Genomic DNA, 12,870 nt, shown 5'->3' on the forward strand with positions numbered 1-12,870 from the left:
TTACTCCCACAGCTAGAAACAGAAAGAGCCAAGGAGGAGAGAAGAGAGAAGGGAACAGAGGGAAGTGAGAAGCGGGTACTCAGGGCAGGGTGGAGAGGGGAGTGGAGAGAAAATAGAAGCATGGCGGAGGGGGAAGAGTGGGGAGAAGAACGACGAGAGCCAAGGGGAGCCAAGCACGCCCTGGTACAAGATATGTACAAGCGTACGGGTGAAAAATGCTTAGCAGCGAAGAAGACAGAAGGGGGAATTTATGCTGTGGGTGACAATTTACGGAGGTGAAGGAGGTGTAGGAGGTGGTGGAGGAGTTGAGGATTAGGGAGTTACAGGAGTTGAGGATTGAGGAAAGTGAAGATTTATGGGTAAGGGATGGGGGTATATGGGGATTGATGGGGATAAATAGGGGCAAGGGACCAATTAGAGTAATTAGAGTACCATATAAGAGTCAGTCAGTCAGTCTAGAGAATTTGGTGGGTGTTGTTCTGTAGTGCAGGCTGTAGGTAGTGGTCAAGGCTGTGGTCAAGGCTGTAGTGTAGGCTGTAGTGCAGAGTATTCTAGGTGGGCTGACTCTGTGCTTTAGAACAACACATACAGTGTGCTACAGAAGACAGAAGAGTAGAGCTCTAGAACATACACACAGGAGTGCTACAGAAGAGTAGAGTAGAGTAGATGTGCTCTAATCATGTGATCTCTCTAACCAGACAAATATTGACATTATTCATCCCCCTCGTAACCGCACTCCATATGCATATTTATATCTCCATCTCTCTTTCCGTACCATACAAACAACAAAAAACTTGCCCCTCGCTCCCTCGTATCCAGGAACTAACTTACCACTCTCGCACATCTAGTATAGTAGTATAGTGAACAATCTCCCATTCCGGAATAGCCCCATATTATTCCCCTCTTAGCGACCACCCATAGTCAGCACAGCACCGCAACCAATCCCTGATCTGACCGAGCTAGTCTGGTTAGAGTCTAGCGCATGATCTTCTGCGTTTGCTTCGCCACCCCGCGATCTTTACCACAGCAAAATGCTTGGAGAGGAGAGTACTTTGTTGTAAGTACTATGGGATGTACTTTTCTATTTTGGAGGACGGATCTGCTTGTGATCGTCTAGATGGGATGGATGGTCTTGGGATTGACTTCAACTTTTGCTGTGAACCCCCGCGCTGAGGTTTGTACACAGGAGAGAACAAGTAAGGTACATAACATAACATAACATACACCATACCATATCCGCACTCAGACAGAAAGTCCACTACAGCTACTAAAACAACAACTACTACTGCTTCTACTACTACTAACTACTGCTACAACTACTACTAATTACTGCTACTGCTTCTCTACTGCCTCTACTACTACCACCACCAACAAAAAGCTGACGACAACAAGTCACCTACCTCGTATGGGCATAGATGGATATATGGAGAACAAAATCGACACGATCAACGTACAACTAGAACACACCACCACACTTCTAAAACATCACACAGCCCGCTCTCTCCCACCCCGTCCCTCCCTCCCTCCTGGATAATTAGACAACGAGGCTGAGCCATCGGTCGGTCATATCGGCCACATCGGCCACGACTCGTCCTCCTACGACCGCCGTCTCACAACACGTTCATCACTGCCTTCTCTATCCCATTCCCTGATTGACACGATTGACAGGACTGAGACAGAGCTGTGGTGGAAGGTGCTACCCATTAGAAAGTCACGTGCTTGCTGAGGGCGACGATGGTGGAGTGCGACCTACTCGGAACTCACGTGCATGTGCTTCCTAGAAGGGATAGTGAGAGCATGCATTCAATGCACAGAAGTCTCGTTATTGTAATGTGAGCACCAATTAGAACAATCCACAGGCCTAACGAAGCATCCACAAGCTTATAACAAAAGAGGGTATATATATAAATTATTAACTAGAAATAAGACGTATATATATGAACATGAAGGTTAAGAATGGCGTTCAAAAACATGGGGAAAATCTATAGACATGAAGCATCGTGAGGACCACATCCACCCCCTCAACCCCTCCTCGCCTGCCAAACCTCCTCACTCCCCCTCCCTCCCTCCATCTTATAACTCTCCCCCCCCTCCGACTCCTCCTCCACATCCCCCACACTACTCGTCTTCGTCGCCCAAGCCTTCTGCACCCTAATCCCCCCCCCTCCGCCCTTCGCATCGCCATCCTCGCTCTTGAGTTCATACCCCTTATTGCTCGCCACCCCCAGTTTACTCGCCAGCTTGGAGTTCCGCGCAGCGCCCCACCCGCTTTGGGTGTTCTTGCTCTCGGCGTTGCTGGTGGGGAAGAGGGAGGGGAAGCACCGCACGATTAGGGGGCGCAGACACATTAGGGAGGCGCAGATTACGGCGACGTAGTCTTCGAGTACGGACCAGAGGATTACGTCGACGGCGCCGTCTGGTTGATGGGTTAGTTTTCTTGATCAGTTTGATTCACGAAGGAATGTGACTTACACGTTACGTCGACGGAGGTTCCGTAGGCGACGAGGTATTTGAGGCGGATCATGCTGGTGATGCAAGCGCTGTAATCCCATCCATCATTAGCAAGCCGCGCAATGATAGTAAGGGGGGTGGGTAGCTGGACTCACAAAGACCCCAAAGCAAACAAAAACATCAACGCAAACTTCTTCTTCGTATTCAGACTCAAATCCTTCAACTCCCAAATCGGCAACAACATAATCACAAAGTCCTCAAAGATACTAAACCCCGCCGCCGCATACACAAACGCCTGCGAGTTCGTGCACCGCCCCTTGATCGAGTGGTCCCACACCGATTGCACGGGCACGCATTGGAGGGTCACCACTAGTCCGAAGGCGACGGTGTGGCAGATCATCCAGGCTATGCAGATTCTGACGACGAGACGGAATTTTTGGGTTGGGAAGACGCGGAGGAAGAGGAAGAGGATGGAGAATTTGGCGAGGGCTTGGACGACGACGTAGAGGATTTGGGAGATGTAGTAGAGCTGTGACGGGTGGTAAGTAGGTGTTGGTAGAAATGGAATGCGACGCGGAATTGTATAGTACCTTTTCGAGGAGCTCGAGGTTTTGGGGAGGGACGTCCCAGAAATGCTCGCCGAACCCGCGGGTGGCGTCTGGAGGATATGTTAGGGCCTTGGTATGAGCTTGTGTGGACGAGGGATGGTCTTACTGAATATCGGGATGACAGTCATGGGAATCATGATGATCTGTTTGGGCTTGTCAATAACTGTACTGTACTAGCAAGGCGACCGCTGTGCTGGAAAACTCACAGCTGCAAATGCGATGGTCCAGTCATCCCACCACAATTGGCTCGTTACGAGAGCGCGCGAGTAGAACCGCAGTCCGATTATCACGAAGGTGAAGGCGGAGATGATGATAACGTCCCGTATAATCTCTCTGCTTCGCGATTCTTTCGGTACGCCATTGCAAATCTCAGTCTGCATGAGGGTTGAAGATTCTGTCAATGTTAGGTTCGAGGCTCGACGGCTTGTGTCAAGGGAATCATACTGGCTTGGTCGGCGAGACCGCATGATCCCACTACGCAGAGAGCAAATGTCGACTGTAAAGTGGTATTCGTGCAGAGACAGTTCGCCAGGTCCGTCAATGGGCAATTCGCTGGTATGAGCACTTTGACACCGCATTCTTGCTACAGAGAATGTAAATATATAATTGCCGAGGCACAGATATAGGCTGGGACTTACAGTGCACGCGGGGATCTGGGCAAGGACTTGCAGCGGATCAGTCTGTGCGATCACACCCGCGAAAAGAACAGCCACCACAGGCGCCAGAAAACCAAGAACGCGCATGGCTGTAATTTTTCTGTCAAAAATGTGATGCTATCCAGAGAGGGCCGGCCGGGGGCGACCGTTGGTTCATATAATATCCAACGTCAGATTTCTTCCCACACCACGTTTTGACCGCGGCGCCCGCTTGTCAGCTGCGGTACGGGCAGGACCCGAAGCGCTATGAATAATTTAGTAGGGTCGCTCACGGAGGCTACGGTCTCAGCCTAGGCCATTTCAATTCTTCGGACCGAAGTGAACGGCATCCAGACGCACTGTTGCGGACCCAGTAGCGGGCCATCATGGGCAACCTCCTAAAACTGCAGATGTGCCGCTGTTTGGTTGTTTGGTGGTGGGATTGTGGCGAGGGAAAAGGTGGGGGGGGCGTTGTTAGGGGTTTCCATATCCCCATATTTCCGCGGTGGTGGTGTGGATGCATGGGCGTGATGAGGGGGCGATCGAAGGGTTAATGGGGAAGGATAAACATGTTTAGTGAAAACAGTGGATATACGGATTCTCAAAGTTTCTCTCGAAAAAGCATTTAGGCCGAGCCGTTTTTCACTACTCTAAGATGCTGTTGGCTCCAGTTACCCGTCTCCGGGGAGCGAGCCACTGCGGCTAGCGACGCAATAATTGCCTAGCTCGTCAGATGGTCGCTATCCACAACGGAAATTGATACAGTAAGATGCACATTAAGATGCACTACTCAACCATTATTTACCCCTCTCCGAAACAACATGTGTTGCCCCCTTTTTATGCGCGGATAGCCAAGGGATGTGTCGCGTGCTAACTGCGGGGTGGGCGCGGCTGGGAGTGGAGCGCCCGGGCTATAGTTCCTGGGCGCCCATTGTTTCTTCGGAGACGAGTACTTGTAGCGGCGAGCGCCCACACTTTTTGCGAGACACTTCTGAATCAAAAGCCCTGAGAGCCAACTGTCATCGAGCCCCCTTAAAACCCCATGTCGAGCTGCCGTCCGCCACAGTCGACCCGTTTCCGATAGTTTGGGTTTTCGGGGGATGCGTCAAACCAAATGCGTGGGTAGACGAGTCAGTTGGTGGCGATTCAGTGGAATGGCGGGTTTAACTCCGTCGCGGAATTCACGGTGAGGCGTGGGGGGGTGAATCGGTGGTGACTCTTGATGAGCTGGAGAGAGACGAGTCTACGCCCAGTATATCGTTGCGGTCGGAGTGTTCGAACATGGCGATCGAGACATCTTCGCGGCGCATGTTGGGTGGCGGTTGGTTTTGGTGCATCAGCGGATTGGGATTGTTCGCATGGGTGATATCAGAGTTGACTTGAGAGGAGTCGACAAATTCGCTAACATCGATTTCGCCATTCGCTGGCTTACCACCGCGGCTGGCAATGCGCACGAGCTTGCCGAGAACGAAGAATTCGAGTTTCAACTTGATGCTGTATATCAGGCCCTTGAGCGTTGTTTGGTAGGTGAACAGGTTCGAGTATTGTGTGGCGATGAGACCGATGTCCATGAGGATGAACAATAAGTTGATGCCGAAAAGTTGGAAGAGAATGCTTCGGTTCTCTCCCTCTTTGTTATACTTCAACAACTCTCTCGTCCCGTATATGTAAAGGCTTGATATGATGATCTCCTGTACGCTAACACCTATTATCTCAATCTTCTCCATGATGATATAGCCATTCAGGAATTTTTGGGAGCTCGTGAAGTTGGAACCATATGTGAGAACGGTCGTCGGAATTAAAAGCAGGAATATGTTCGCGATGATCATACCAAGGACAAAGCGGAAGATCCTCTTATCCCAGATGACAAAATGCAGTCTGGAATACAGAACGAATGACTGGCCAATAATCATTGTCCACCATCCAATAGTTGTGATAGTGATCGGCACCCATGTTGCTGTCGTGAGTTCGAAATCCTTAATCAGGAAGCCGATAGAGTGCACCAGAACTCCTATTGTGGTTGTAATCAGCAGGCTCCAGAAATAAGCCCCTTGATACTTTTTGAAGGTGCACAATATGAGGATAATTAGCTCGATGCAATTGTACCAAGTAACCCCTATGAAGGCCCCAAGAGTAGCAATAACACCCCTACTGTTGCCCGTGTACCCTCCTCGAATCCCCGCTTCCGCGCCCGAGGTCATTTCAGAGGCAGGATTGAACCATCGGTCATAGGGTGCGGGCAGGAAGATTGGATGGAGTAGGCTGTGAGCGCTGCGTAGCTCGAGAGCAGCGAGCGCAGTTGTTTCAAAGCTTTGAGATTGAGGCTGGTTATTCAGACGAAAATATTCGTCCCCCCGCACAATATTCAGTCAGTGGTGGGTGTCGTCATTGGTGCCTCCCACCTTTTAGCAAGAAACGGAACGGAATAATGTCATCGGGACCCCGAAATATCTAGAGTGCTTTGTATGGTACCAATGCTCACTAATCGGGGAAAGCTATATTTATTGCGTAGAGTACCATGGACTCTAAAGCGGAGCTATATGCTTAGATTTGTCAATTAAATTTCATAGTCAACTAACTAAACGACGGCCGATGATTTGACAGCGCCGTATCCAGACCCCCTCATCCATCATCGTCCAAGACGTATTTCAGTCACGTGAATGTCCATCTCATGATGTTAAGGAAAATGTATGGTTGAGCCGTTAATTAGATAGCTATATCTGAATTCGATTGATCGTTTAAATCTACTCTCTCTGTGATGTGCCTGACGACTGTTTCACGTGCTTAATTACTATAGAATATGTTCAGGCTCACTCACCCATTCGCCAACGAACTACACGAACCAACACGAACCAGGCACACCAGGTTGGTGGTTGGGCCGGAACAATATAATCCCAGACCCTTACCTCCTGCACATAGAACCCAACATATCCCTTGCTACATATATGCACGCCCTCAATGAACCAACAATGAATCCTTTATGCTAGAGCTCGGTCCCCCCGAAGGGCCTTCCCGGCTCGGCATATTCTAGCTAGCATTTGTTTGCTTTTCAAAGGTCTGCATTAAGATTACGTATTGAACGAGACATTAGTGATCTGAGCCCTCAAGAAGGCTTGTTGATCACACCATGACGAGCCAGCCATTGATGTGATAAGCGATGCTGTGTTGGAAACATCCGCATCGAGCTTATGTGATAGCGACCCTAGACGCTAGATTCGGGGAACAGGTTCGGAATTACGTTGCCCCAAAGCCTCCTCGCTCTTACTACTGGCAGCAACAGGGCAAGTACAATGTATGCCTAACTTCAGGCATTAGCCGCAAGGATTAATACTGTTGCGCATCAGACTATACCTCGAAAGAACTACAATGCAGCTCGAAGGGTATATACGCGCATATCCAACCCATGGCGCAGCTCCTTGTTTGTGGCTGTCGTCTCGCAATCCCAGCCGGGGTACTTGAGAACCCGTCCATTACGGCTGAATGTCAGGCGTATTCTACAGAAATTCCACTGGCACAGTTCCCAGCACCATCGTAGCGCCAGTTAATGTGCAATTGAAGTTATGGACGTCGCCGATTCAATGCCTCGTTTCCTGTATATTCTTCGGCGCGGACCCGGTTCTATATTTAAGAGCGGCTCGGGTACGGGAAGCCTCCCGATCCCAAGCAATCGCCGCTGGGCTGCGAGGACTTCAGGACGCTATTCTGCTTGGCAGAGTGGCTTGGGCCTACTACAGGGGGTGCCATTCTGTTGGTATCGCTGGGTGCTGCGGGGGATGTGTGCGCCAGTTCGTCCCAGCCCCCCTCCGAGTCGAGGGTATACAAATGCTTTCCATATCGTGAGGTTAGTTCTTCTGTCGATACTCTATGTTAATACTCAGATAATCCGTCGAGTGAATTTAATCCCATTTTATTGAAATCAAATTGGCCTGTTATAACATCGTCGATATGGAGGCCGTAACCACACCTATCAAGAGCGGCACTGATACAACTACGGAGCCAATATGGACATCCGAATCCGTCATATCGACTGAGAGGATGCCGCAAGGCGATAATATTATCTCCCCTGCAGACGGTCCCTTCACCCCAAGTCGCCGACGAATAAGTAGTACGCTTTCGACCGGTTCAAGCAATACCAGCACATCATCGACCTTCTCAAGCCAGCTCAATGACTACTCTAGTAGCGTGGGAACACCTCTCACACCTCCATCGACTGAAGATGCAGAGTCCAAGGGGCAGAATCCCTTACAATGGGAAGCTAATTCGAAGGAAAAGGATTCCGAACAATCGACTGGGGAGATACTTCAAAGCGAAAAATTTGAAGGAAACAGAGGTGCGGATCAACGTCACTCAACCCCGCAGCCGGAAAATGGCGTTATTGAGTTCGGATCCGGTTTGGTGTATGGCCATAAATTCAGTTTGGTGGTCGCCATGGGTTATAAGTCATCGACGGCTAAGAATGTGAGCGGGCAGGATCTTAACACGGAGGCTGAGCAGCATTTCCTGAAACCCGGGGAGCCAGACGTTGCGAGCAACGGCAGCGAAACACACCCAGAAACTGAGGATGGGACACTGGAAGACTCTCGTTCATCGAGGAAAGCCAGAATAGATGGTGCTTCTTTAATTCCTACGGGGTCACTTTCCGATGATGCCCAGGTGCATTTAGTCAATGGTCCACCCCTGATACCAATCGCTATACCTACCACCAGACCTCCAAGTCGCGACTCATCTTTCAACAGACCCGCAACCCCATCTCCGAAAGCTAGCCTAGAGACAACAGCTAGCTTAATTACTTCGCGAGAAGTTGAAGTTGTAGGCTCTCTTTCTGACAATACTGCTGTGCCATCGCATAATGCGGGAAATGGAACGCCCGAGGAACCAAATACAACACCCGAGGAACCCAAGACAACGTCCGAGGACCTAAAGACAACGCCTGAGAAACTGACAACGCCTGAGAAACTAAAGGTAACATCGAATAAATTAAAGAGAACGCGCAATAAATCACCATCACAGAGTGCGCGCCGGCAATCAGCGAGGCTTCTCCATAATGCGGGAAATGGAACGCCCGAGGAACCAAAGGGCGAGGAACTAAAGACAATGTCTGTGGAGCCAAAGACAACGCCCGAGAACCCAAAAGTAATACCTAATAAATCAAAGAGAACGCGCAATAAATCAACCCCACAGAGTAAGCGCCAGCAATCAGGGAGGCTTCTCCAAAAAAATCAAGTTACGATCAACGCTAGTGCAACTACTGATCCGAATGTCGAAGAGTCAGATTTACCTCTTAATGTCAATGAAAAGCCATCGTCGCAGAATTTGGGGAAACAGATGCGTGGTTTAGATGAACGTGAAGCTATTCCAGATGAATATCTGGCGTCAACGACAGACGGTCGAGCGCCAGGCCCTAGGGGTCGAGAACCAGCTGAGGCAGCTGAGGTTGTGCAACCCTCAATCGAGGTCGGTGAGAAGCCAGACGCGGATACTACGGAGAGGGCCGGCAGTATACAATTTAAGCAGCACGGGGAGACAAAGTCGCCTAGCGAAATCAAAGCTGAAATACTCAGAATCATCCACAAGGGAGATAAAGAGGACAAACAAGGCTTCGTATACATCTACAAGGTGGAAGGTTCTAATGGACACGTTAAGATCGGAAAGTCAAGGCAGAAGCATGGGAAACGTCTCATGCAGTGGAATGGACTATGTAAATTGAAACCCGAGCGCATATGTGATCCTAACCACAGAAGACTCCAGTATTATGGGATGGTCGAGGAACTCGCGCAAATGGAATTATCGAATGAGAGAAAGACATACCAGTGCGACGTATGCCGGAAAATGGATGGTAAGTCACCAAAAGAGCATAAGGAGTGGTTCAAAGTAACGGAGAAACATGCGCTGGAAGTCGTCGAGAGGTGGCGCGGGTGGCTTGTTCAACACCAACCCTACGGGTTGGATGGAACCCTTCTCGATATCTGGGAATGGAAGCATAATAAACTATCAAAGGCCAACACGGTTGACTTTAAGGAGTGGGTTATATTGACGCGGTCTGACGAGTATGCCTATGCCTGGCATAGAATTGACGGTCACCTTCAAAAAGAGCTCAAAAAGCCGATATTACGATCCTCACTAGCCATCAACGCAGCACTCGTTGCTGTCACATTGATCTGGTGTGAATCGGGCGCGTTTTTGGCATCGTGTTTTGTGATGGTTATCCTATTTATGTTTTTGAAGTATTCTTCTTAATCTATATTATTTGTCTGGGTTTAATAATAATATATTTTGCCAATATACTTTGGACCTTGGGATATCGAAGATTAACAGCAAAGAACAATGGAGCGGCTAAAGGTTGATTTTTAGCTAGCCAAACAATTGAAGTGCAATCAAGTTATAACGAAGCGTTCATCCCATTATTTACTCATCCAAGTAACCGCCAACTTGGACTCATGCTCCTTTGCAATGATATGCCCATACAACTCCGGCCTCCTTGCCTTCCTATACCGGAATCCCCCGGCCATCTCCAGCTTCTCCCGCGAGCATACCGCCACTGCCATCGCCTCGCCAAGTTCGCGGCACTCAGCAACCACATCCCCAAACGGATCCAGCACCATCGAGCACCCGTTCTTCAGCTGGTCGTCATCCATTCCAATGGGATTGCTGAACACAGCATAGATTGCACTGTCATATGCCCTTGCCGGAAGCCATTTCATCAGCCAGGCCCGCCCCTTTAACCCATCGAATTCCGCGCGCAGGCTCGTGGGGTCCCGCTCTCGATTCTGCCACAGCTGGTGGTCCACGAACCCGGCCCCGGGGCGTGTAGATGGCGTGCACATCGTGACGTGGGGCATGAAGATTATCTCAGCACCGAGAAGAGCAGTAGCGCGCACGTTTTCAGTTACGTTATTGTCGTAGCAGATGAGGATTCCGGCCTTCCATCCCAAGAGGTCGAAGACGACGTACTCGTTGCCTGGAGCTAGGTACTCAGAGATGAATGGATGGATTTTGCGGAAGCTTGCAAGAACACCGTTTCCATCAACGCAGACATATGTGTTGTATATGTTGTCATTGGAGTCTCGCTCAAATAGGCCAGCCAGCACTATGATTTTGTAGTTTGAGGCAATCTCAACAAGGGCTTTGATGCTGGGGCCTTCTGGGATTGACTCAGCCACAGAAAGTAGCTCACTGCGCGAAAGCTTGCTAGCAAAGGTATATCCGGTTATAGAGCATTCGTGGAAAGCAACCACATCGCAGCCTCGAGCGGCTGCCTCTTCTGACAAGCGGCGGATGGTGGCAAGGTTCTTCCCTTTGTCGCCGGAGGCGTTTTCGAACTGTACTGTAGCAATTTTAAGGTCGGCCATGCTGTCGACGTGCTTCTTCTTTCGTGGGGTAGCTTTGCACAACAATCACTGCAATAAGGAAACACTTAATGGCGATAAAATTATATTGTGGCCTTTCAGAAGTTGATGTTTATTGGAGATACAATAGTATAATTCGCCTGTACATTCCCCAAACAACCCCGCGATTTGTAATCGGGGATATTTAGTGTGGTAGAATTAAGGTGTGGACTGTGCTTGCCTTGCCAGAACTCCATTATACGATATACGGGCACGATCATGAATATTGGTGGCCTTCGTGGGGCGGAAGTGTTGCGGATGTGGCCGTTTGGAAACGACGGGACGCTGCCACCGAACGCCACCTACGTATATTTTCCCGCCCAGCCGCGCAATAGGCCCACCACCCAATACCTACTGTATTATAAGATAATTTAAGAAGGTATCAGATATATAAACCCTATTATATAGAATTTAACTTCTAGGTCATATTTTTGTAAAATATACTTAACTTAACATTAATATAATACCCGTTTGATTTTTAAGCACACTATGGAACATGTATAGATTTAATATAATATCACAAATAAATAAAATCCGAATAAGGAAGTTATTAAGAGGTGTCTAAGATATGTACGCCTGATATAATTTATAAGTACTGAGGCTATGAATTCTAAAATATTAACTTATTTATGCCCATATAGCCGTCTTATCTGCATCCCACGATTCCTATTGTAGTAAATATACTCGCCAAGCCAACAAAAGACCAGCGAAGAGATGATAGAGTGATATTCCTAAACTAGAGCCCCATTCTTGAACGCGTCTACGCGTTCCCATGCATATCATTGAAACCAGGGAAATTTTGGTCTACGTTTGTCAATAAATCAGAGAGCCCACCGAAAACAGAAGGCAAGCTTCGCACAACCTTTTGAGTCCACCAAAGCTCGTTTTACTCTTAAGCACACAAAGCTATTCGTTAGTTTATCCCAACTCAAACCATGAACTTTCAATCAAAAACAATCCCCAGCCCGGGAAATCTTCCCAATGCCCGAGCCGATGTCCTTCGCATGTATCAGGTCTCAAGTCAGGGGGGTGGTTATTGTGCCTACCGAAGTGGGCTATGGATTGATGGGTACATCCACGGAGGCGATAGAGAGGGCCTTCGCTGCTGCGAAGCCGCGTTAATCAGGCCAGGCCCGGGTTTTATATGCGACATACGAATTGCATCGGGCACTCCATCTCCTTGACGAGAAGAGGTTCAAAATGACACGCGTGCTAGTTAAAGAACTGGACACGAGTCGAATTGTTGTTGCGCCATGCGATAACAACCATCATCTCCCCCAAGCTTTATCCCTAGAGACCCTGTCTAAGATCACCAAAGACGGTACTATCGCTATATTCATTAGTAGCAGTTTACTCTTGAAAGAGATCTGCAGGCTTAATTATGATTCAGGCCAGCTTATGGTAGGGTCTAGCGCAAACTTGTCAGGTGGCGGACAGAAGTTTCACGTTGGGGATATCGAGGATAGAGTCAAAGACGCCGTGAATTTGATTGTTGACTATGGTCTTCAACGCTACCATATATATATAAGGGCCTCTCTCATCATGGATTTTGGCCAGATGAAGGTTTTACGAGTGGGGTCCTGTTATGAGCTGTTCCCCGAGCGCATGCTAAAATTTTGGGGTGTGGACTTGCCCGAAGACCCTCATTATAAGACTGATCAAACATAAGACTTTTGTTAGGGCGAGCTCATTCACAGATATCAATGTTTATGTGGGAGAAATTCGTGTATGGGTCAGCCCTGCATATATGCGCTGCAGTATATTATTATATATAGATAGATAGACGACTTA

General features: G+C 48.8%; 4 protein-coding genes across 4 annotated transcripts; 1 reads left to right on the plus strand and 3 right to left on the minus strand.

Annotated features, from left to right (window-relative positions):
• Positions 1-2,021: 2,021 nt before the first annotated feature.
• VE01_05242 (uncharacterized protein) lies at positions 2,022-3,802 on the minus strand (the record flags this gene model as incomplete). The annotated part of the gene is made up of 8 exons (XM_018274707.1): positions 2,022-2,416; positions 2,473-2,540; positions 2,607-2,980; positions 3,042-3,109; positions 3,166-3,202; positions 3,266-3,453; positions 3,504-3,642; positions 3,698-3,802. The coding sequence occupies 8 exons, from the start codon at positions 3,800-3,802 to the stop codon at positions 2,022-2,024; spliced, it is 1,374 nt and encodes a 457-aa protein (XP_018129280.1).
• A 1,073-nt stretch (positions 3,803-4,875) lies between these two features.
• Positions 4,876-5,895, minus strand: VE01_05243 (uncharacterized protein; the record flags this gene model as incomplete). The annotated part of the gene is made up of 1 exon (XM_018274708.1): positions 4,876-5,895. One exon carries the CDS (start codon positions 5,893-5,895, stop codon positions 4,876-4,878), a length of 1,020 nt encoding a protein of 339 aa, XP_018129248.1.
• A 750-nt stretch (positions 5,896-6,645) lies between these two features.
• Positions 6,646-10,024, plus strand: VE01_05244 (uncharacterized protein). The gene has a single exon (XM_018274709.2). The coding sequence runs from the start codon at positions 7,640-7,642 to the stop codon at positions 9,929-9,931; it is 2,292 nt and encodes a 763-aa protein (XP_018129242.1). The 5' UTR covers positions 6,646-7,639; the 3' UTR covers positions 9,932-10,024.
• VE01_05245 (uncharacterized protein) lies at positions 9,882-11,320 on the minus strand. Its single transcript, XM_018274710.2, has one exon. It carries the CDS (start codon positions 11,041-11,043, stop codon positions 10,096-10,098), a length of 948 nt encoding a protein of 315 aa, XP_018129243.1. The 5' UTR covers positions 11,044-11,320; the 3' UTR covers positions 9,882-10,095.
• Positions 11,321-12,870: the final 1,550 nt, after the last annotated feature.

The sequence above is a fragment of the Pseudogymnoascus verrucosus genome (assembly GCF_001662655.1).
Source record: "Pseudogymnoascus verrucosus strain UAMH 10579 unplaced genomic scaffold scaffold_30, whole genome shotgun sequence".
Taxonomy (NCBI): domain Eukaryota; kingdom Fungi; phylum Ascomycota; class Leotiomycetes; order Thelebolales; family Thelebolaceae; genus Pseudogymnoascus; species Pseudogymnoascus verrucosus.

Coding starts and splice junctions, on each gene's coding strand:
- VE01_05244 (XM_018274709.2), top strand. CDS start 7,640: ATGGAGGCCGTAACCACACCTATCAAGAGCGGCACTGATACAACTACG.
- VE01_05245 (XM_018274710.2), bottom strand. CDS start 11,043: ATGGCCGACCTTAAAATTGCTACAGTACAGTTCGAAAACGCCTCCGGC.